This window comes from Globicephala melas, chromosome 1, assembly GCF_963455315.2.
Source record: "Globicephala melas chromosome 1, mGloMel1.2, whole genome shotgun sequence".
In the NCBI taxonomy this organism is placed as follows: Eukaryota; Metazoa; Chordata; class Mammalia; order Artiodactyla; family Delphinidae; genus Globicephala; species Globicephala melas.
In genome coordinates this window covers 52,578,056-52,602,343 of record NC_083314.1, presented here as the reverse complement: position 1 = coordinate 52,602,343, position 24,288 = coordinate 52,578,056, and the positions used below count along the sequence as shown (strand labels likewise).

The window sequence follows — 24,288 nt, the reverse complement described above, 5'->3', positions numbered from 1 at the left end:
TGTCTGCATTTACGGGAATAGTGTAAGCAACGTGCGTACACAGGGATATACAGGAGCAGATGAACTGTGGACCTATCCAGCCATGTTCAATAGGTAGCCACTAGCCACATGTGGCTCTTAGGCACTCCACAAGTGGCTCATGCAACTAAGAAATTGTTTGCAGATATGATCTAATTTTGATTAATTTAAAAGTGAAAACGCATATACTCCAATTATTATAAAAAAATTTTAAGTATGCTTAAAATAACTTGTGTTTATGAATCTTTTCCAACTGTAAATTATTTCAAATCTAAATACAGAATCAAGTATTTCTGATGAAAAATTTGTATCTACGTTGAGATGTGCTGTAAGTGTAAAATACACCCCAGATTTCAGACTCGGTGTGAGAAACTTTAAAATATCTTGATAATAATTTTCTCATATTAATTACATGTTCAAATGAAAATATTTTGGGGTCATTAGGTTAAATAAAATATATTATTAAAATTAATTGCATCTATTTTATTTTACCTTTTGAATGTAGCTGCTAATCAATTTAAAATACTTATGTAGTTTGCATTATATTTTTATTGGACAACACTGGATACAGCCACCTTAGCAAGTCCCCAGTTGTATCTTCTAAGCTGTGAACAATGAGGGTGTGTCTTAAAACTATGTATTAGACATCTCTCCTTGAGTTCAGTAGACAAACGTATTTTAGAATCATGGGCTGGTAAATGGCATAGGTGTCAAAGTTAGAACAGCTAGAGGTTCAGTGGGGGCTGCATGAGCTGAGTAACAATGTACAACTTTATTTTTCATTTTTCCTTTGTACATTACAATAATTTCAATCTTACAGGAAAGGTATACAAGAGTACAAAGGACTCCTATGTGCCCTTTCCCCAGAGACCCCATTCAAGGGTTGCACCTGACCCAATAATGTCTCTTACAGCAAAAGATCCAACCCAGATTGCACATGGTACAAAATTGTCATGTCTCTCCAGTGCCCTTCAATCAGGAATGATTGGTTCCTCGGACCTTCATAACCTTAATATTTTTGAAGATTACAGGCTTATTATTTGTAGGATGTCCCTTAATTCAGGTTTGTCTGATGTTTCCTCATGTTGAATTCAAGTTATGAATGTTTGGCCAGAATGTCATGGAAGTGATGTTGTGATCTCATTGGATTCTGTCAGGTGGACGTGATTTGTATTTGTCCAATTTCCGGTGATGTTGACTTTGATCACTTGAGTGAGATGGTGGCTGCCAGGTTTGTTCACTGTAAAGTTATTTTTTCTTTCTATAATTAATAAGTGTTTTCAAGGGAGATATTTTGAGACTATGAGATACCATGTTCTTCACCAAATTTTACCTCCTACTTTAGAGTGATTTATGTTTCTTGCCTGAGTGCATTATAACTGTGATAATTACTAAATTATGATTTTCTAATGCTATCATTTTTCTGTTTAAGTTATTACAAATTATTATTTAATTATATCTCAATTATAAATTATGATTATTTTCTATATTTACTTTTCTACAATATATATAAATGATTTTTCTAATTCCATTATTTTTCTACATTTATTAGGAATTTTATTCTAAATTATTATTCAATTAATTATATAATCAATTAGAAATTATTATTTTTTCCCTACATTTATTATATAAATATAATATGGCTTCTTGGATTCCTATTTTATTCAAAGGAATATAACCCATTACTAATTGTCCCAGGATTCATGAGAGGAAGGCTTTCAAGGCAGCTCTGTGTCCTTTTGACATGCACCCATCATTCTTTGGTTTTTTGTTTTTGTTTTTGTTTTTTTTTTGCGGTACGCAGGCCTCTCACTGTTGTGGCCTCTCCCGTTGTGAAGCACAGGCTCCGGACGCGCAGGCCCAGCGGCCATGGCTCACGGGCCCAGCCGCTCCGCGGCACGTGGGATCTTCCCGGACCGGGGCACGAACCCGCGTCCCCTGCATCGGCAGGCGGACTCTCAACCACTGCGCCACCAGGGAAGCCCTCTTTGGTATTTTTTAATCCAGTGGTTTGCTGGAGCTGGCTTACACTGGTTTGTAAGAGTCCATTCTAAATTTTTCAGGAAATTTGCAAGTACTAACTGACATGAAGTTAGTAGCTTAGAATTAAGCAATTGGGAGTGTTTATTTACTCCATGGAAACTGGCAAATGCTACAACCAGAACTTTTTCCTCCAAAGATGTAGTTGTTAAAAATTTGTCAGCACACACAAGGTTTCTGTCACAAAATTGTTCCAGACTCATCTCATACCTTAACTGATACAGGCCTGTAATCATCTGTTTCTCCAAGGATCCCTGATTCCTTTTAATGGAGAACAGGACTGAGAAAACAAGATTTTGAAGCAGGGTGAACTCTACTGGATGTACTTGGGTGGACAGAACTGGGAAAGATTGCTTATGTGTGTGTGTGTGTGTATGTGTATGTTGAGTATTATATTGGCTGTGGGTTTGTCATGAATAGCTTTTTATTATGTTGAGATCTGTTCCTTCTATACCCACTTTGGTAAGAGGTTTTTTTATCATGAATGGATGTTGAATTTGTCAAGCGCTTTTTCTGCATCTATTGAGACGATCATGTGTTTTTTGTTGTTTCTTTTGTTGATGTGATGTATCACATTGATTGATTTGCATATGTTGAACCATCCCTGTGAACTTGAGATGAATCCCACTTGGTTGTGGTGTATGATCTTTTTTATGTGTTGTTGGATTCAGTTTGCTAATATTGTTTTGAGAATTTTTGCATCTATATTCATCAAATATATTGGTCTGTAATTTTCTTTTTTGGTGGTATTTTTATCTGGTTTTGGTATCAGGGTGATAGTGGCTTCATAAAATGTCTTTGGGAGTGTTGCCTCCTCTTCACTCTTTTGGAAGAGTTTGAGAAGGATCAGTATAAGTTCTTCTTTGTATATTTAGTAGAATTTGCCTATGAAGCCATCTGGTCCTGGACTTTTGTTTGTAGGGCGTTTTTTTTTGTTTTTGTTTTTTTTAAATTACAGATTCTATTTCACTTCTAGTGGTCGGTCTGTTCAAATATCTGTTTCTTCTTGGTTCAGTTTTGGTGGACTGTATATGTTTCTAGAAACTTGTCCATTTCTTCTAGGTTGTTGAATTTGTTGGCATGTAATTGTTCATAGTATTCGCTTATGATTTCTTTTTGTATTTCTGCAGTATTGGTTGTTATGTTTCGTTTTTCATTACTTTTTAAAAAAAATTTTATTTATTTTTGGCTGCATTGGGTCTTCGTTGCTGTGCGCGGGCTTTCTCTAGTTGCGGTGAGCGGGGGCTACTCTTCGTTGCAGTGTGCAGGCTTCTCTTGTTGTGGAGCATGGGCTCTAGGCATGCAGGCTTCAGTAGCTGCAGCATGCAGGTTCAGTAGTTGTGGCTCGCAGGCCCTAGACCACGCGGGCTTCAGTAGTTGTGGTGTGCGGGTTCAGTAGTTGTGGCTCGCGGGCTCTAGAATGCAGGCTCAGTACTTGTGGGACACGGGCTTAGTTGTCTGCAGCATGTGGGATCTTCCTGGACCAGGGACTGAACCCGTGTCCCCTGCATTGTCATGCAGATTCTTAACCACTGTGCCACCAGGGAATTCCTCCTTTTTCATTTCTTATTTTATTTATTTGGGTTTTCTCTCTTTTCTTTTTGGTGAGCCTGGCCAGAGGTTTGTCAATTTTGTTTACCCTTTCAAAGAACCAGCTCTTGGCTTTATTGATTTTTTTAAATCTCTATTTTATTTATTTCCTCTCTGATCTTTATTATTTCCTTCCTCCTGCTGACTTTAGGTTTTGCTTGTTCTTCTTTTTCTAATTTTTTTAAGTGGTAGGTTAGGTTGTTTATTTGAGATTTTTCTTGTTTTTTGAGGAAGGCCTGTATCACTGTGAACTTCCTTCTAAGACCTGCTTTTTGCTACATCTCATAGATTTTGTATGGTGTGTTTTCATGGTCATTTGTCTCAAGGTATTTTTAAATTTCCTCTTTGATTTCATCATTGACCCATTGGTTTTTTAGTAGCATGTTGTTTAGTCTCCATATAATCATTTTTTCTCATTTCTTTTTCTGTGGTTGATTTCTAGTTTCAGGCAGCTTCCCCTAATTTTTATATTTTATGTAACTGTGGAACATATGTCAAAACTAAGAAATTAACATTGGTGGAGTACTATTAACTACACTATAAACAACTTAGATTTCATCAGTTTTTCCACTACTATCTTTTTTTGTTCCAGAATTCAATCCAGAATATCATATTGTATTTAGCACATGCACACACACACACACACACACACACACACACAAATTTACACTATCCATTTCTTTCAAAGAAATCCAAAATCTTTCTGTCTCTTCATCTCTATATCCCTCTATTTTTCCACCTATATTTAGAACCACAAGTTCATACCTGTAATCCCAAGGCCATGCCACAGGGTTTATTTTAGCTTTTGTATTTTCCTTATTTATAATTTCCTTGACCATGAGAAACTTAGCACCTGTTATCCTCAGTATAATTACTTACTGGCTAGATCCCCCTGTATGTAACCAATTTCCTTACTCCACTGGCTGCTGCCCCTTTCAATCACCTACCTCACATGGATTCAGGCCCTTACTAGGTTGCCCCCATCACACAGGCCTGCCTATTGGCTTTTTGATTGAATTAGGAAAGAAAGAAGGAAGGCAGAAAGTTGTACAAGTTTCTTAATCTCTTAGAATCTCATTTTCCTTATGTTAATTGTTCAGGGATCAGTAATACCCACCCTGTTGCAAGTAAAGTGCTAAACACAGCATCAAGTAGGAAATAAGCACTCAATAAATAGGACTTGTACCGCTTGACTGTTATTGTTATCAAGGACCAATTAAGCATGAAGCAGGAGGCCTAGAAGGAGGGACTGTGAAGGTGAGTGATTTTGGTCTTTGCCACCATGACAAATGTTGGCAAACTAGATATACATGAAAAACTTACCTAAAAAGTCGATCTTCTATTACTCAGAGACACTTTATGAGCCTGGGCTTATTAGAATCGGTTGGCATAAGTCAGAGCTTCCCAACCTCAGCACTATAGATGTTTGGAGTCAGAGAATTATTTGCTGTGGGGAGCTGTTCTGTGCATTATAGGATGTTTAACAGCTGCCTGGCTTTAACCCCCTAGAAGTAGCACCCCTCTTCAAATTGTTAGAACCAAAAATTTCTCCAGAAATTGACAAAGGTCTCCTGGGGTCAAAATCTCACACACGCATGCGCACGCGCACACACGCACACGCACACACACACCAGCTGAGACCCACTGGAGTAAATGCTTGACTTTGTGTTGACTATATTCTCTGTTACCATGTTTGAGAAATGGAATACTTGATTTAATTTTAAAAATTCTTAACAAAGTTACTTTATAGTATTTTTCCAAAGATTTGGACTGAAAATCAATGGCACAATTCAAAATTGGGCTGAAAATCATTTAATCTCAGTTTTGAGTCAAAGTTGCTGATTTGAGCCTTAGTTACCACTGAATTGTGGACATATGCAAATCCTGGTCAGTACAGGGTCTTCCTAATGTGACTTTGCCTAATAAGACTTGTCATAAGAAAATTATAACAAGGATTTGCACTCTCCTTTCTAAGAAATCCAAGCACTACCTTCTAGTCTTTTCTCCCATAGTTCGCCTCCTGCATTTTACATTCTAGCTAAATGGGATGTTGTTTTTCCAATAAAAATTAGTTGGAATAATGAGTAGATATTTATTAACTTTCCTAAAAGAAAGGAAGTGAGGGTCTTCCCTGGTGGCACAGTAGTTGAGAGTCCACCTGCCGATGCAGGGGACACAGGTTCGTGCCCCGGTCCGGGAAGATCCCACATGCCGCGGAGCGGCTGGGCCCGTGAGCCATGGCCGCTGGGCCTGAGCGTCCGGAGCCTGTGCTCCGCGGCGGGGGAGGCCACAGCAGTGAGAGGCCCGCGTACCGCAAAAAAAAAAAAAAAAGAAAGGAAGTGGGAAACTTATTGCCCCATCTGACAAAGGGCTAAATTTTTCAAAAATAGTTTAGGTAGTCAGTAGCTGTGTGAGCCAGAATGAAGTGTGAATTAAGATTTTTAAGGAATTGTTCCAGTTCTTCCACTGAAGTCTCTGAAAGCTTTTTGCACAAGGATCCCCTGATAGTGCCCAAGTCACTGCAGTCTATCGAAGTCTACAGTTCCACATTTTACTGGAGAGAGAACTTGCTGTTAAAGAATTGGAGGGGAACATCAAAAACAACCAAACAAACAAAATAGGCAATTACATAAACTAAAATGATCAACACAAGTAAAAACCTCAACTCCCCAGGATGACACTGAACAGGCCCTACATTCAAAGCGCCTCTCATTTTGCACCACCTCACAGAGTAGGGGTTTTGGTGATCTGTGCAGGGTGAGCTTTGCATCAACACAGAGGATTGCATGGCAGTAAGGCTTCTCAGCTGAAGCCTGAAGGAGACCGAGTGCCTAGTAAACTCTTGCAGGTGCTGATTTTAGGAATACCAGCTTCTGGTAACCTGCCATTATTAATTTAAGAGGTTGGTACTATACAGGCCACCTGTGTTAATCAGTGCACAGGAAGGTGAGTCATTTGGCTCGAGAACTAAAGAGAGGACTCACAGTGTTGGATAAGCTTGCTCTCCCTCAGACAGTCTTTCCAAATGACCAGTGAGCCTCAGACCATACTTTTAGAAATGGTGCCCTTAGGCCATCAATCTCAAAAGTTTGACAGCAATTTCCCTGTCTACCTGGTAACCTGCCACCCTACTGTACACACTACACCCAACACAGCAGACTTACTGATTGCACCCACTTTGTCTCCTCATGCCTCCTGCCTCCCCCCAGCTGCCCGCCAGTACCAGTCAAACGCCTGTGGGAGAAAAAAGTCGCCTTCATCAAAAAACAAACAACCGAAAAACCACTTAGGGATGGGTTCCTTGGACCACGCTACAAAAAGAGATAATGATTCATTCTCAGTGTACCTATGGACATTCATTGAGCAGCATATAGTTTATTTTAGCTAGAGTTTGGGATGTAGCATCTATATTTAATTCCACAGGCTGTCAGGCGACTCATATATTTACAAACACGCTCCGGGAAACAATGTGGTTTGCTGGTCACAGCTGCATCTGTAACATCTCTGGAGCTCTGCGCGGTTTGGCAGAGCCCAGGGCATTGTCATTTTACATTCTGGTCCGTGCCAAGGCCCCAGTAGGGCAGAGCTTGGGCTAAAAGTTCAGATTCAGTGACAGGCGTGGCAGAAAGCCAGGAGCAAAAGTAACCGTGAGGGCTGTGGGTCAGGATGGAGAGTTCCGCGTCAGCCCTGCCTCAGTGCTGCACACTGCGCAGCGGTGGACATTTCCCATGTGATGGGCTTAGGCTTATTTCGGCTTCCCAGGCCTGAAAGAAACAAACTAACCTATGTATACAGAGGCTGGCTCTGCTGGGAAGTGAGCTGGGGCTTCAGCGATGGAAGCCAGCCTGGTGGAAAGGAGGCAGGAAAAGAGAAGGTTTCCTCTCTGGAGGGTGGAAGCAGCTGTCTGCCAGGGATGGGGAGGGAATGACCAAGCCAGCTTCAGTAGCTGGATCCAGGGAGAGCGACTGGGCATAGCCAGGGGCAGGGGCCAAAGGGCATGATTCAGGCAATCGTGGTAACAGAATACATGAAGAGGGGTATATCGAGAGCTGGTGGGACAATTCAGAATTAGGCAAAGGCGCAGCCAATCCCTGGAGGTCTGTCTCCTACGACAGAAAGTAGGGAGCTGAGAGCAGGGGGTGAAGGAGCCAGCAAGGGTGCAAGCCCCTTACACCTTAGATGGACACCCTGAGATTGGGCAGGAAGGAGAGGATGGGGAACTTGGGTACAGTCTCAGTTGGGTTTGGGGGTCTAAGGGAAGAGCACCGTAAGTCAGAGGAAACCAGCAATTGTGGGTTGTCCACCAGGGCCCAGTTTGGGGGAACATGCCTGTCCTTATGGGGGTTTTTTGTTTTCTGTTTTTTTTTGTTTTTTTTTTTGGCAGTACATGGGCCTCTCACTGTTGTGGCCTCTCCCGTTGTGGAGCACAGGCTCCGGACACGCAGGCTCAGCGGCCATGGCTCACGGGCCCAGCCGCTCCGCAGCATGTGGGATCTTCCCGAACTGGGGCACGAACCCGTGTCCCCTGCATCGGCAGGCGGACTCTCAACCACTGCGCCACCAGGGAAGCCTGGTTTTTAAGACATCACAAGGGAGATACAATTGCCTTCTTATAAGGCCATGCTGACAGGCCATCTAAACAGGAGCCACATGGCTTCTTCCAAAGCAGAAGGCTTAAGCATCCTTGTCCAAGCCAGGAAATTTAGGTGCGTCTTGATTTTGTTCTCTAAGATTTTTAGACTTTTCATCAATCCATGGAAATTTTAAAAATAGGAGTGATCTAGAGGATACAGGAAATTTTAAAAATAGGAGTGACCTAGAGGATACAGCTGTGTTTCTGTGAGCACAGCTCCCTTATGAGACTCACATCTGTGGATCTTAGGTTAATAGGTCATTTGGACTGTCCAAAGGACTCTCTTGGGATAACATCATTGACTTCTCTGTTCTTGAGTTTCTTCCTCTGTAAAATGGGCATAATAACAACATCAACCTCATAAAGTTTTACAAGAATTAAATGAGCCAATGAATGGAAAGTTTTTGAGACCAATGTCTGGCACATAATAACTGGTATCAAAACATAATTGTCGATGATGACGATGGTAACTCTGGAACTCATGGATTCCGGCTTCTGAAAATTTCAATTGACCTCTGACACATGTGAAATAAAGATGGAATGAGCTCTAGGCTTAGCATTGAGAGACCCAGGTTCAAGTCTTGGTTTTGCCCCCCAATCGTGAATAACTCACAATAACTAACTGCACTTCTGTGGCCCTATGTTTTCTCAACTATCAAACAATGTGAAGGGGGTTCTATCACTGGCTCACACTGGAGAGTTACTTCAAAATCTTCTTGGGGATTTTCGAACTATTCTATAATAAAATATAGAAATACACCCCAACCCAAGGTATCAATCATTCCTCTCTTCTCTTTCCTTGTCTCCGTACCTCACCCCCCCACACACACACTGACGCGTACCACACACGCACTCCAGGCTGCTGAGACCAAGTAATCCCTAGGATCTCACCCCTTCCCCCAGTTCCATGATCTGATCAGGTGGAAATTAATCAGGGACCAGAAGCTGTAGGAAGGCAAAGTAACAAAGTAATCAACACAGAGTCTAGCTTTGACAGGCTTCTTGGAGGACAAGAGCCTCAAAGATGTAACAGACAGATATAGACTCAGGGAGAAAAAAAAGGAAGGCAGGAGTGAGTAAACAGTGGGGCCCATAGCCAGAGTATCAAGGATCAAGTGACAGAGGCCACAGATAAAAGCAAAAGGACTGCCCACCTCTGCAGTCATTATCTATGGAGGACGGTGGGGGGGGGACAGGACCCTGAGGCCACTTGGAGTGACCTGTGGAGACCCCTGAGGCCTAATGAGGACACATTTTTAACAGAGACTTTATCTTCTCAGGCTTCTCACCTGTAAACAACAACAACAGCAGCAGCAAAACAAACAAAAAACCCACATGTTGATGCCTTTGAAGAAATAACAGTGAACACACACACAGCACTCACTGTGGGCCAGGCACTTTTCAGGGCCTTTACAAATGTTGCATTTAATCTCCACAACCCCATGAGGAGGCACTATTATTATTGTCGTTTTTTCTTTCCTTTTTTTTTTTTTTTAAACAGTTGAGGAAGCTGAGCCAGGAGAGGTGCAGCCAACGTGAGAAGCCAGGTGTTCTGGCTCCATGGTCTATGCTTGTAACCCCTCCACTGCTGAGCTACTGATGGAGGGCTTGGTGCCTGGGGAAGGAAGGAGGGCAGATGTGTTCTCAGGCCACAGGGAGCTGCTGGGGTCTCATAATGCAGGAGTATAATGGAAGCGGTTTTGAGGAAGGTTAATATGCATGGAGATCAGGTTTTAAAGGCTTTGAAATGTGCAACTTTTCATTTCGAGATTCTGTTTGATTGGCAGTGCTTTCTGGAGACCCCTGTGACCTCAAGGGAAGTTCTGGGCCGCAGGGCCCACCCTGGTCTGCACATGGTGACCCAGGCTTTATCACACGAGACTCTGGGCAAGCCTGTCAGTTAGCTTGTCACCCCAAGGAAAATGCCAAGGACACCCGGCAGGCAAGTCTGAAACCTCTGCCGCTGACACATGGATCCGCCCTTGATGAGTGAAGGGCTGGTTATCACACAGCAGAAACCTATAAACTGGGGGCCCTGAGGGGGTGGAGCCTATGACATCTAATGTAGCTGAAGCTGTGTGTGTGTGTGTGTGTGTGTGTGAGTGTGTGAGAGAGAGAGAGAGGGATGGAGAGAGTTGGAGAGAGAGAGAGATGGAGAGAGAGAGAGAATATTATTGTTTTAAGCTCATTACAGGATCCTCAAGTCCTATGTTTTGCTGCTGCTCCATGAGGGCAAGTGTTGGGTCTGTCTTGTTCATCAGATTTACCACCATCACCTGGTACAGTCCTGGTGCGTAGTAACTGCTTAATAACTGATTGACTATTCCATCGACAGAGGTGAGGGAGGGTGAGGAGACCTGAGTGATAGGTTTTGGAGTCAGAATATCCGAGTTTCATTTCTGCTTCCTTGTGGAATTGTCTCCAGCAAGTCCCTTAGCCTCTCCCAGTCTCTCCTCTTAAAGGTCTCAGATGAATGCAAGAACATTTAGTCATCATGATAGTAAATAGTAAATCATGATAGAGCTTACCTTTGTACAAATCATCCTTAGCATTGTTAACCTGATTCTGTGCAGGGAGGCTATCCCTATTCCTCACCTGTATTAAGTCTAGCAGTGGGGGAATGCATTCAGTGTACCTTGCTAGGTCCAGGCCAGTTCTGAGGGTGACACTGAAGGTCACATCCCAGAGCCTGGAGAGGAGAGTGGCAGTCGGGGTGTGACATCTGCCCGGGTGCACACGGGGAATGATGGGCACTGCTGAAACTCTCTGAAGTGCAACGAGGAACATATTATAGGGATGAAAAGGCTGTGGTTAGGGTCTGTTGAGGCTGGCAGATCATCCCAACGAGAGAGCCGAATACAAGTCTTTCATCTGAATGGATAGCACCCCCATCTACCCTTCGCCCCAGGATGTCCTGTCATGTCTCTGGTCTCCTCTCCCTTTCTAGTCAAAACAGGAGGTTTTGTGTCCAGATGTTGTGGATGACAAGAACAAATAACACTTTCTGTGAGTTTTTACTACTGACACCCTCAGATTTATGCAAGAAAACATCTCTTCAGTAGAGTTGGCCAATTAACCACTCAAATGGCTTGAAAACTTATTTAATGTCACTGCCTAATCATCTTAATAAATGTCACTGCTCCAACAGGCAAGAACGTCTGCTTTCTCCCTCACTTGTCTTATGCTTCACTCCCTTTCTGAAACACAGAGCTTCCTCCCAAAGAAGACTAAAATCTCAGAGCCTCACCCCTCGTATTTGTGCCCCTTTTATTTGCATAGAATTAAGGGATTTCTGTTTTGGGCAGGACCATGGGGATCATCTCACCTCTTAAATCATTTTACTGATGACCAAAGGGAGGCTCCCAGGGGAAGTGACTTGTAAGTGGCAAAGCCCGCGTGTTTTTATAGCTGTAAATCATGGAAGTGGTGCAGTGAAGTGTAAATACTATAGGAGCTAGAGTAGGTAGACCCAGATCTGCCACTGACACACATGACCTTGTGCAACTCACTTATCTATTCCTAGCCTCAGTGTTCTCATCTGTTAGAAGGGGATCCTACATTTTGAGAAACAAAGATCGAGCGTCATTTTATTATCTGTGGTTCATAAGTAGTAATGACCACACAAACAGAAAATGATGTCTGCTGGTATTGATTCAGGATCATTGTTAACAACATTAACAGTTTTGTTAATTATAATACTAATTTCACATCTATTTCTCCTTTTCTTCTGGCCTCTAGCAACAGCTTAGCCATAGCCTTAACTCCTCCAACATGGAGCCCCTCCCCTGCACAGTATTTTTCAAAGAGGAAACTGTACTTCTATCTCCCTTGCCAAGATTTAGTACCTGAGCAGCTGATGCCCCAGATCCTCACTGCTCCACTGACACACCTAGCGTACATGGAGATGGAGACCAACAGGAGGACACAAAAGAGTCCCCAGAAGTCTTCAGCTGGGTGGCAATCTTGGTGGAGATGTGATTCTTACAAGCTTTCCCCTGTTGAAGACCGCGCTGCCCACTTCTCATGTGACTTAATCTACACCTGATTTTCTCAGTTGACAAAACTGGAACCCATTGAATTCATGGCTTAACGAACAGATACGAGCTAATGTACTCACAAAGGAAAAGCCATGACTTATTCTACTTGTACCTTTGGGCCAAAGCTGATTTATAATTTGTGTAGGTGTAGAACTCTGTCTTGAGTAGCGTCTAAATAAGTGAAATTATTTGGCTTTCACAAGTAAATTTCTAATTGTTTTCCTCAAGGAGCTAGCTTAGCCATGACTTTAATACAATCACATGTAACGTAGAGATTTACTTTCACAACCAGTTGTAGGACAAAATGGATACATAGAAGCATCATGGGGAAGGCGAGAATTGTTTTAACCTGCTGAATATTAACAGTACCAGCACAAGACTCGAGAATCTAGACGGTTAAGATTTGCTTGACAGGTTGCTGTTACAAAATTTATAACAATATTGTTTGTGGAACATAAACAGTAAATGCCCAAAAGCCATCCTTAAAAAGTCTAATTTTTACGCAACTGTCAATGCAGCAATTATTTTGTGTGTTTTTTTTTTTAAAGGTGAAGGAACGTGTTCTAGGTATTTTTTTAAGGAAAATTTTGAAACCTGTTTAAAACTTTTCTTTCTTAAAAAGAGATTTTTTTTTTTTTTTTTTTGGTCAAAATGTTTTCAGATCCTGAGAAAAACCAATGGAACGGAAACCATATGATTCTGAGGCCAGGTTTTTTAGAGGCGCCGTCAGCACTGAATTCAGGCGTTCTTGCTGTGCTCAGCAGACCCGGCCCAGCAATCAAAACCATTTGATTCTAAAGCTGATACTTCTATAACCAGGCAGGTTCCAGCACATTGTGAACCCTGAAAAAGCATAATTACAAACAAAGAATGACAAGAAGCACACGTTGACTTAATATAGCTCGCTGCTTTCAAAGAGCACACAGCTTTTCACACACACGCTCTCACCTGTCCTTAGAAACCCGCGATTACCAGGGGAGGGGGTGGCTGCCACCCCGGTGTTACAGCACAGGCCGCCAGGAGGCTCAGTGGCTGGGCCAAGGCCACACACTGTCACCGACTCACGGTGACGCCTCTAGGAAACGCATGGAATTGATTGATCACGTATTTTTGAAGACTGACTCTGTATGAGAGCTGAAGTTTTTCATATAAACAGAGACCTGGACTTTGACCTTGAAGGGTCAGGCAGGGTTGATGTTGTATGGTTCTCATGCAGAGAATAATCGCTAGTCTCCTCCAGAAATCACCAAGAACCCTCAAAGGTGTGCAGAATGGGAGCAAAGTCCTTTATGTGTCTATTATTTTCCAATTGCTGTGTAAGGAATTACCACAAACGTAGTGACATAAAGCAGTATGAATTCATCATGTCACAGTTTCTGTGGGTCAGGAGTCCAGGTACAGGTTAGCTGGGTCCTCTGCTCAGGGTCTCACAAGACTGAAATCAAGGTGTCAGTCAGGAAAGCAGTTCTCATCTGGGACTCAGAGTTCTCTTCCGGGCTCATGTGGCTGTTGGCGGAATTGGTTTTCTTTTTCTTTTTTTTTTTTTAATTGGAGTTTAATTGCTTTACAATGTTGTGTTAGTTTCTGCTGTACAGCGAAGTGAATCAGCTATACGTATACATATATCCCCTCCCTCTTGGACCTCCCCCCCCACCCCCATCCCACCTATCTAGGTCGTCACAGAGCACTGAGCTTCCTGTGCTTCATAGCTTGTTCCCACTAGCTATTTTACGCATGGTAGTGAATATATGTCCATCCTAATCTCCCAACTTGTCCCACCCTTCCCTTCCCCACCATGTCCACATGTCCATTCTCTACTTCTGCATCTCTATTCCTGCCCGGGAAATAGGTTCATCTGTACCATTTTTCTAGATTCCACATATATGTGTTAATATACGATATTTGTTTTTCTCTTTCTGGCTTACTTCACTCTGTATGACAGACTCTAGGTCCATGCGCATCTCTACAAATGACCCAGTTTTGTTCCTTTTTATGGCTGAGTAATATTCCATAGACATTTCACCGAAGAAGACATAGAAAGATGAGAAGATGCTCAACATCACTAATTATTAGAAAAATACAAATCAATACTACAATGATGGGGGCTTCCCTGGTGGCGCAGTGGTTGAGAATCTGCCTGCTAATGCAGGGGACACAGGTTCGAGCCCTGGTCTGGGAGGATCCCACATGCTGTGGAGCAACTGGGCCCGTGAGCCACAGCTACTGAGCCTGCGCGTCTGGAGCCTGTGCTCCACAACAAGAGAGGCAACGATAGTGAGAGGCCTGTGCACCGCGATGAAGAGTGGCCCCCGCTTGCCGCAACTAGAGAAAGCCCTCACACAGAAATGAAGACCCAACACAGCCCCAAATAAATAAATAAATTAAAAAAAAAAACCTACAATGATGTATCACCTCACACTGGTCAGAATGGCCATCATCAAAAAATCTACAAACGATAAATGCTGGAGAGGGTGTGGAGAAAAGGGAACCATTTTGCACTGTTGGTGGGAATGTAAATTGATACAGCCATTGTGGAGAACAGTATGGAGGTTCCTTAAAAAACTAAAAATAGAATTACCACATGACCCAGCAATCCCACTACTGGGCATATACCCTAAGAACACCGTAATTCAAAAGGACACATGTACCCCAATGTTCATTGCAGCACTATTTACAAGAGCCAGGACATGGAAACAACCTAAATGTCCAACAACAGATGAATGGATAAAGAAGATGTGGTACATATATACCACAGTGGAATTTTATAGTGGAATATTACTCAGCCATAAAAAGGAATTGGTTTTCTTGGGGTGGTACAACTGTGGTTCCCATTTTCTTACTGGCTGTTGACTGGGAATTGTATTCAGTTCCTAGAGGCCACCCACAATCCCTTGCTGCATGGCCCACATAGACTGTACACAGCATGGCTGTTTGCTTTCTTCCAGGGCAGCTAGATCCTGTCTCTCTGACACTTCACCTTCTTTCAGAGGTTCACCTGATTAGGCCAGGCCCACCCAAGATACTTTTCCTTTTGATTAACCCAAAGTCAACTGATCAGTAACCTGATCATGGAAGGAGTCTCCCATCATATTCACAGGGCCTGCCTGCACTCAAGAGGAGGAGATTATAAAGGGCACACACAGAAGGGCTCAAGAATCTTGGGGACCATTTTAGAAACCTGCATTCTGCAGTGTCCTACCTGTGTCACTGCTTGTCCACCTTACTGTGTTTGCTGCCTTGACCTGCTCTGTCAAGCAACCCCAGTCTCCAAAATGTGCCTTTAGAAAGAGAACAATATTTTATAAGAGGAACTAATCGCTAATGGTAGGCAGTGTTTCAGACAATGTAACGAGCACTTGCTTTCATATTGTTGGTACTTAGCAGAGTGTCTGGCACTCAGGAGTCCTCAGTTTCCGTTTCTCAAGTGACGAATGCATGGATGATTAAATGAGAAATATTTTGGGCATCCTCATCAGATTACATCCCATAAAAATAAATGCCTACCCCTCCATGTGCAAGGCTGATTCCTCCTTTTAGTTTATAGCACGAATTTCCCCCCTCCCCGGTTTAAAAGTAATGCCTGCTTATTATAAAAACACTTGGAAATGTGTCTTCTTTCTATGGTTTTATTTTTTATATTTAACTTCTTAATCCATCTGGAACTAATTTCCCAATATTATGTATAAAATAGTCTACTCCCTACCCATTTAATCTGTGATGCATACACACACACACACACACACACACACACACACACACACAAGTTCTTATGTATAATAAGGTCTATTTCTGAGCTAGCTGTTCTATTTCATTGATCTGCCCACCCACTTTGTGTGCCAGTGTCACCTACTTACTTACTGGAATTTTATAATAGGTTTAAAGATCTGGTAGGGCAGATGTTGCCTCACTATTTGTCCTTCAGCCCCCTGTCCACCAGTTCATTAAGTATGGGTCTATCTTGGGGCCCACTCTAGCGCCTTAGAGAGCAAAGCATTCTTTGGAAAAGTCTGGACACGGAACCAGATCTAGGTTCATATTCTACCTTTGCATCTTCCTAGCCCAGCACCTCTGAGTCTCAGGGAAATGTAAACTTGCAATAATAATGCTTATAGTAGAAACTTTCTGTGAGAATTAACTGGCGAAACTTCTAAGAATTACCCAGTGCGTAGTAGATGGTCAGTACCTACTAACCATAGTAGAGGAGTGACTCTGAAGGTCCATGCACCCATGCTTCTGTCCCTTTATCCTTACCAGCAGGCACTGCAACACTTTTGAAAGCATCTTGTACAAATGCTGAGGCTCAGATCTGTCAGACTCAGGCCAGCTTTTAGGCTGGGAGTAACCAGGATTAAGAATTGGCCCCAGCCTCTGGGCAGCCTCTTCAGGGTTTGCATTGGTCCAAGGGAAGTCGGTGGTTTTGTTAAACGGGAGCCATTCCTGAGTGACGCGGGGTCCTGGGGAATGGGAGTGAGTCAAGTGCTGAAGCCCACTTTACCTGGCCTTACAGAAGTCTGGAAGTGCCAGTGAATTGACACCCCTTGCTTCATCACAGGAAGCTCATCTCTGGACTTTGGCAGCCAGAGAAAGGCCTCAGAGCCACAGATTACACGTGTTGGGGATTGGAAGTCATTCTAGCACAGACCGAGGTGGTACTGGTGAGGGGAGATGGGTGAGACTCTGACAGCATGTGCTAGACATTGAAGATTGAAGAAATGAATTCGATTGCAAGAACCCCCGCAGTACTGAGTCAGCCAGGAGTCTTGAAGGCCAAAATCTTACTCCCTTCCTGGCACTGTCCCTCAATTCAGAGAGGGCAGGGCAGGGCAAGAAAGCACTCATTCATTTCTTCAAGAAGCGTCTCTGAAGGCCTACTGTGTGCTCTCAGGAACTAGGGTAGGGGGATACACAGCCCTGCCCTCAGACAGCTTCCATACCACACAGTGAGGAGAAAGAGCACAACGGCCATCCTTGTGTCCACGGATCTGTTCTCTGATGATGGTGATTTCCCACTGTAACTCTATCCCTGCATGGCCTTTTGTAAAGGAACAGATCGATGTTCAAAGCAGGAAGTCCAAAGCTTGACTATTATCTAGTCAATCCTCTTTCTTTTCTCTTCTTTTTTTTAAAAATATAGTATAATCCTACATTTGTTTCTTTTTAAATTGAAGTATAGTTGATTTACAATGTTGTGTTACTTTCAGGTGTACAGCACAGTGATTCAGTTATTTATATATTAAAGTATTTTTATTTATAAAGTGTATATATGTATACTTTTTCAGATTCTTTTCCCTTATAGGTTATTACAAAGTATTGAGTACAGTTCCCTGTGCTATACAGTAAGTCCTTGTTGATTATCTGTTTTACATAGAGTAGTGTGTATATGTTAATCCCAAACTCCTAATTTATACCTCCCCTACTCCCTTTTCACAACCATAAGTTTGTTGTCTATGTCTGCAAGTCTGTTTCTGTTTTGTAAATAAATTCATTTGTATTTATTTTTTAGCTTCCACATATAAGCAATATCATATCATATTTGTCTTTCTCTGTCTGGCTTACTTCACTTTGTATGATAATCTCTAGGTCCATCCATGTTGCTGCTAATGGCATTATTTCATTCTTTTTTATGGCTGAGTAATATTCCATTGTGTGTGTGTGTGTGTGTGTGTGTGTGTACCACATCTTCCTTATCCATTCATCTGTCAATGGATACTTAGGTTGCTTCCATGTCTTGGCAGTTGTAAATAGTGCTGCTATGAACATTGGAATGCATGTATCTTTTCAAATTATGGTTGTCTCTGGATATATGCCCAGGAATGGGATTGCTGGATCATATGGTAGCTCTATTTTTAGTAGTATTAGGAACCATACTGTTCTCCATTTTTATTTTCCGTAAGGGATAACTAAACTCAGAGAAGGGAAGTAATCTGCCCAAGTTCACCCAGCTTCATAACAGTGATGGGACTTCACTATTCTGCCCACAATTCACCATCAGAAAAAGGGGGCTTCTCTTTGTTTCACATCAAGCCTCTAGAGGCTGCACACAATCTATGAGGCTATTATTGAAACATAGTGAACATTTTTGAGAGAGGAAGACAAGCCGATGGTGTTGAGTCTACAAAGGAAACAAGGAAGCAACACAGTATAAAGGTTACAGTTGGACCCCCTGAGGTCAAAATTCTGGTTTCTTCACTTGAAATCTGCGTGAAATTAAGCAACTTTCCTCATATCTCTAAACCTCATCTTCTCATCGGCAAAATGACAGTGGTGTTTCCTGTAGGATTGTTTTAAGAATTAAATGAAATATACATCAACACATAGCTCAATGCCTAGAAGGAAGATGTGTTACTAGGATAAAGGATTTCTAGAATGGGCCCTGCCCAAGGAGATTTGATGCTCACAAGACCATGCGGTCAGACCAGGGTGTGCAACTGACATCTCCGTGTTGTACTTTTCCAGTTCCAGGAGCCCTGGTGGAGCGGCACAGAGCGGGAGAGTGTGGCGAGAGAATGAAGACACCAACCGCCTGGGAGAAGCATGAGGTGGCAGTGCGGCACTCGATTTAGAGGGCTTCGGCCGGTGGCGGCAGCCCCATGGGCAGCTCTGCTGGCACTGGCCCTCCCCGGTTGGGTGCTGGCTGTCTCGGCCACGGCGGCCGCTGCGGTCCCCGAGCATCATGCCTCCGCGGCCGGCCAGCCGCCCCTGGACTGGCTGCTCACAGATCGGGGCCCATTTCACCGCACGCAGGAGTACACCGACTTCGTGGAGCGCTACCGCCAGGGTTTTACCACCAGATACAGGATCTACAGGTGAGTGGGGCGTCCCACTGAAGCCAGCCTGGGTCTGTGCAGGGCGCCAAGCCAGCTGGCAGGCCGCAGACTGCACTAGGGGAGAGCTGGAGGACCAGCAGGCAGGGAGAACAAGCTTGCCATGTTGGTTTTTAAAAAAAGAAAACACATACAAGCTGGAAAACCTGCTGATGCCTCCTGGGGAACTTAGCAAAAGGATTTCTATTTATAGGTTGTGCTGCTTATAAATTGAGGACAAATCAGGCGGCTTGGATTCAGCATGCGGCCTGAGCTGCTGCAGGAGGTCAGAGTGGAAGGCTGGGGCCCGGTTTTAAATAATGGGTGAGATACTTTTATGAGTTGTAATTAACTCGATATGCAAATGAAGGAAGGGCAGCTCCAGTTCCTGCCTTAGAGGTGGGGGGAACCCCGCAGGGGCAGGGATGGGCCTGCCCTCACCCTTGTCAACACCACAGCCTCAGTTGGCCTTGTGCAAAGAAATGGGCTGCATCGTCCCTGCCCCTCGGCCTGTCCTCAGGAGCATCAGAGCTGAAAGTAAAACATGTGACCTGTCTGACCCATCTGACAAGGGATGAACCAGGTACAAATTCCTGGCTGCTGGACCAACACTTCAGAAGCACAAGGCTCGTCAAAATGCTCACCTCAGGTGACCCAGAGACCCTCAGGGCTCCCTTGAGTGCATTCCTGAATTCAACCTTCCCCTTCATCCCTCTTCTCAGTCCCTGCCTTAGTGTCACCCCCTTTTCCTCCTCACTGTGACCATAATCTTCAGACAAACCTGGGAACTTTGCTAGAATTTTTTTCTTTTATTAGAGATATTTATTTTCCGATTACAGATTCATTTCTAATGAGAGAGAGAGAGAGGGAAAGAATGAAAAAGCACAAAGAGAAACAGAACCAGAAAATCACCTATTCTTTTGCCATCTAGAGGTTGCTCTTGGTAACCTTGGGCACGTGCATTCCTAGTCATGTGAACATACTAAAGGTTTTGGCCCTCTTGCTGGATCTAGCCCTTTACATGCCTTATGTACATGAACTCATTTAATCCTTCTAATAGCCTTCTTTTGGAAGAGCAGTTATTCTCCCCTTTTTACAGATGAGGAAATTGAGGTCCAGAGAAGTTAAGGAACTTGCCGAGGGGCACACAGCTAGTAAATGGTGAAGCTAGGATTAGCTCGTAGTAGTCAGACTCTAAAACCTGGGTTCTTAAATTATATTTAAAGAAACTATATTTTTCTGTTTCTAAGAGGCTTTTGTTTTTCTTCTGCAACACCACTCAGTCTGTTTAGGTTAGTACGGAGTCTCAGAAATAAGGTTTTAAGGTATTGAGCACTGGGAGAGTCCCAAATGGTAAGTGCAGCCATTTACAGGGGACATTTTCCTGGTACACGATTCCCACATTGCAGATGCAGACAACGAGAAAGATGAGGTATTTGAGGGGCTGGTGCTTCCTGGGTGCAGAGGTCCGTAGAAACAAAAGCCATTTCTCTTCCAGTCTGGTATTAGAAGGGATTGCAGTTCATACTCTTCGGTTCAGCGGCTCTGATTCTTGCCATCCTCCAAAGACTGTAGTGTAAATTCACACAGGGCCACTGACGCAGAGAGCGGCCAGCTTGGGCTGGGAGTGGCTGAGCTAACAACCTGCTCCGGTAAAAGAGGTTAACTTGACTCTCAGTAAATATATAAGAAATTAGACCTGTGTCCCCTACGAATTTTCTATAAGGTAAATTCAGGGCGATGCTTCTCTTTATCAAAGAATTTATTTTTCCATCGCTCCAAAAAAAAAAAAAAAAGGGAAAAGAGAAAATCCACCCTAGAATGTATTTAAGCATCAAATCCCTCTAGTTCTGGAAAACAAGATTTAATCCACCTCAAACTTTTCTGTTTATCCCAAATCTTTCAAAAGCACTGTTATAACCAAAAAAATTTTTTGAAGTATGTTGGAACTGAAATGTCAGGCTGGGAATCCTAATACCACCATTCACTTCAAAGGGCTATAGGAACTAGAAGCAATAAAGCACCAGTTTCCTTCACCCCTCCACAGGTTTTTCTTGTCATCAGGCCCCAGCCCCAAGGCTGGCGACCACTGAATGCCTTAGCAGCAGCTCAGAGCCGGCCACGGGGAATGTCCGGAATCACTTCTGCACCATCAACCGTTCTATCAGTCCGTAATGTTTTTTTTTTTTTTTTTTTTTTTTGCGGTACGCGGGCCTCTCACTGTTGTGGCCTCTCCGGTTGCGGAGCACAGGCTCCGGATGCGCAGGCTCAGCGGCCATGGCTCACGGGCCCAGCCGCTCCGTGGCATGTGGGATCTTCCCGGACCGGGGCACGAACCCGTGTCCCCTGCATCGGCAGGCGGACTCCCAACCACTGCGCCACCAGGGAAGCCCCGTAATGGTTTTTTGAGCATTTAATGTGACAGGCTCTTACACTGTGCCATTCTGTTTCTCTGGGGTCAGTTATTGCACATGAACCTGTACTTGGGGAAACAGTAACCAGTCATTCTGACAGGAATGCAGCATTGCGATTTGCGACCCCATGGCGGGGCAATGGGAGAATGGTCACACACGGCTGCTCCAGGAGCATTCTGGGAGTCCTGCCTTTAATTATTAAGCAACATGGTGGATCCATGGGTACTTGTTGTAGGGCTCTATATTATCCCCAAGGGAGCTCACTCTTATCCCTTTCCCTTTTGTCTCTAGTGGTAATTCCTTCTAGCAACTTCAAGACCTTGTTTACTGTGACTAGAGCAGGTCACAGAAAACTGGTCTAGTCATCCCTAATAACTAGAAGGGCATTTTTTCCAGAAGGGCAGGGGGAGAAAGAGCTTACAGAGAATATCAGAAATGCTCTGTGGTGAAATACTGGGTCTCGAACAGGATTAGTCTTTTATTCAATTCTTTTAGAAAGCTTTTGGTACATGGAGATCATATGGTATCCATATGTGCTTTCCATGTAAGAAGGGAGGTGAGCTGTGGTGGGGGAAGAATAAGACTTTCCAATGGGGCTAGAATATTCGGTACAGAATTACATGAAGCTCTCTTACACAGCAGAACAGAGATCCTTCTTCTCTTCTGTGTGTGGACATATTATAGCAATTACACAACCAGGTTCTAACATTAAGCTCTGAACCCCACCTATTCTTATATGGAGATCAGAATGTGCTCTCTGTTGGAGTAGATGACTGGTTGATCTAGAATAGCTCTGGCTTCTCTAACCATGGGTCCCCAGAGATGGTTGCTCTCTCCATAAGTTTGTATTCTCGTGGGCATAGATGCTCAGAGTGAAGGTTCTGGAGCCAGAGGACCTGGACCCTAATCCTGGGGCTGCAGCTTACTAACTGTATGATGTTGGGTTAATTCTTAAATTTCTTTGTTCCCCAATTTCCTTATTTGTAAAATTAGGACAATAATAGTGCCCACCTAATGGATTTATGTGAAAATTAAATGAGTGAATTGATGTAAAACACTTAGAACGGTGCTTAATAAATATTACCTATTATTAGAGTATCCTCAACAAATATTAACCAATGCAAAAATTATAATGAGATGACAGCCATGGGTACCATCTTCATGATGACATCTGATAATGACAGCATTTGACAATGTACATTAGAAGGAGAAAAAAAAATTGTTCTCTTGCTTTTTTAAAGCATATTAACCTTAATTCCTCAATCTCTCTCTCTGCTGGGAGAGGAACTCAACTGGAGAATGAATGCATGTTTTCTGGGGCACACTCTTACTGGTCTTATGGACCGCCGGAAAGAGCTGGATCATTTCCAGCATGTTTTAGAGTCACCGCAGGGAATGATCTTTCTCCTATAAAGTCAGGGGTTGCCAACTGAGCAGACCTTTCTTAAGATGTCCTACAGAAGCTGGGCACTGGTCACTGCCAGCTGCCTGGTCCCAGGGGTAACTTGAACAATCTCAGGATGGCACCATTACGAGAAGAGAGACAATATATACATTCTTGTTAAAACTTCCTGAATAACAGGATGGCCTTGGCCATCTCACCCAGTTTTGGGCAGGCTTTTAAATTCCATTAGCTGACCTCTCAGCATGTTCTCAAGCCCTATCAGACCAAGATCTGAGCAATCAGTCCACTTCTCAGACACTGTCTCTTACTAGGCTAGTGGTAAGAGCTGGAAGAGCAGAGATCCTGTCTCGGATTCCATTTGTGACCCCCAACTGCTTGCCTTTGCCCCACTCTATAGCCCCCAGTACAATAAACCCTTATAAGTGATCAACCTCTCCCAGCAGCCCTGTGAGGCAGATGGGGGTTTTTAGGGTTCGGGGCAGTGAGATGGACTTGTTCAAGGTCAGAGAGGTAGCCAGTCACAGCCAGAAATAGCACTCAGAGCTCCTGACTTGAAGTCTCCTGCTCATTACTCTAGACCACGCTTCCCTTTGACTGGTAAGTGCATCTTCATCACAACACGCAACCTAATCAGGCACCTCAATTGAGCTGATGCAAATGTAAATATGGTTTCTCAAAACGCTCTAGCAGTAATGTTCCATTCTCTTTTTGCTACAAATCAAAGTAATGAGCAGTCTTTTTTTTTTAAATTTCTTTTTGTATTAAAGCTTTAATAGAGAGATAATCGTGGGATTGGAAAAAATCCAAGTCACTATGATGAAACACTTAAAACTCGGAAAGAATAAATTAAAATTAAGAGATAAAGTTAGAGATCGTATAGAACAATGAGTATAATATGGTGGTTGGGAGAAAAGCAATTCCAGATTATTGACCTTAGTCACTAATACCTCCATTTCTATCATCTGCCTCTCTTTTAGAAAAGAAGGGTCTAGGGATATGTTTAGAAGCCTTTTAGGAGGAAAAAAACAAACCAAAAAAATAAGTAGCTATCTTCATATTATATGAGATCATATTCTGATCATGATTTTCTGATCATATTCTGGGCAAAGTTTGAAAATTTTGAGAACCAAAGTAGAACATAGCTTAAAACCAAGAGGTTGGAGTGGTACCCAAAGGTAGGCAATGTTGAAGCAGGAATGTGTTTTAGCAAGTGCATCTGGAAACATACAATAGGGCAGGATGGGGTAGAATCAGATGACGTGCTGAATGAGGGCAGTTAAGGCAAAAGAACCTTTCTACAGGCACCAGAGCAATTACCCTCAGAAAAGATAATCTGTTTATAATTCAT

At 43.2% G+C, this 24,288-nt stretch overlaps 1 protein-coding gene across 3 annotated transcripts in view; it reads left to right on the top strand.

Annotated features, from left to right (window-relative positions):
• Positions 1 to 24,288, top strand: part of BRINP2 (BMP/retinoic acid inducible neural specific 2) — a 117,635-nt gene that overhangs the window by 45,752 nt on the left and 47,595 nt on the right. For 2 of the 3 annotated variants that reach the window (XM_030875394.2, XM_060295933.1), the window contains one exon: positions 18,775 to 19,124. In XM_030875394.2, the coding sequence (XP_030731254.2) occupies positions 18,853 to 19,124 (272 nt within the window). In that variant the 5' untranslated portion in view covers positions 18,775 to 18,852. Of the gene's footprint in view, positions 1 to 17,614; positions 17,655 to 18,774; positions 19,125 to 24,288 lie in introns of all 3 variants that reach the window. The other variant, XM_060295940.1, reaches the window with a different exon arrangement.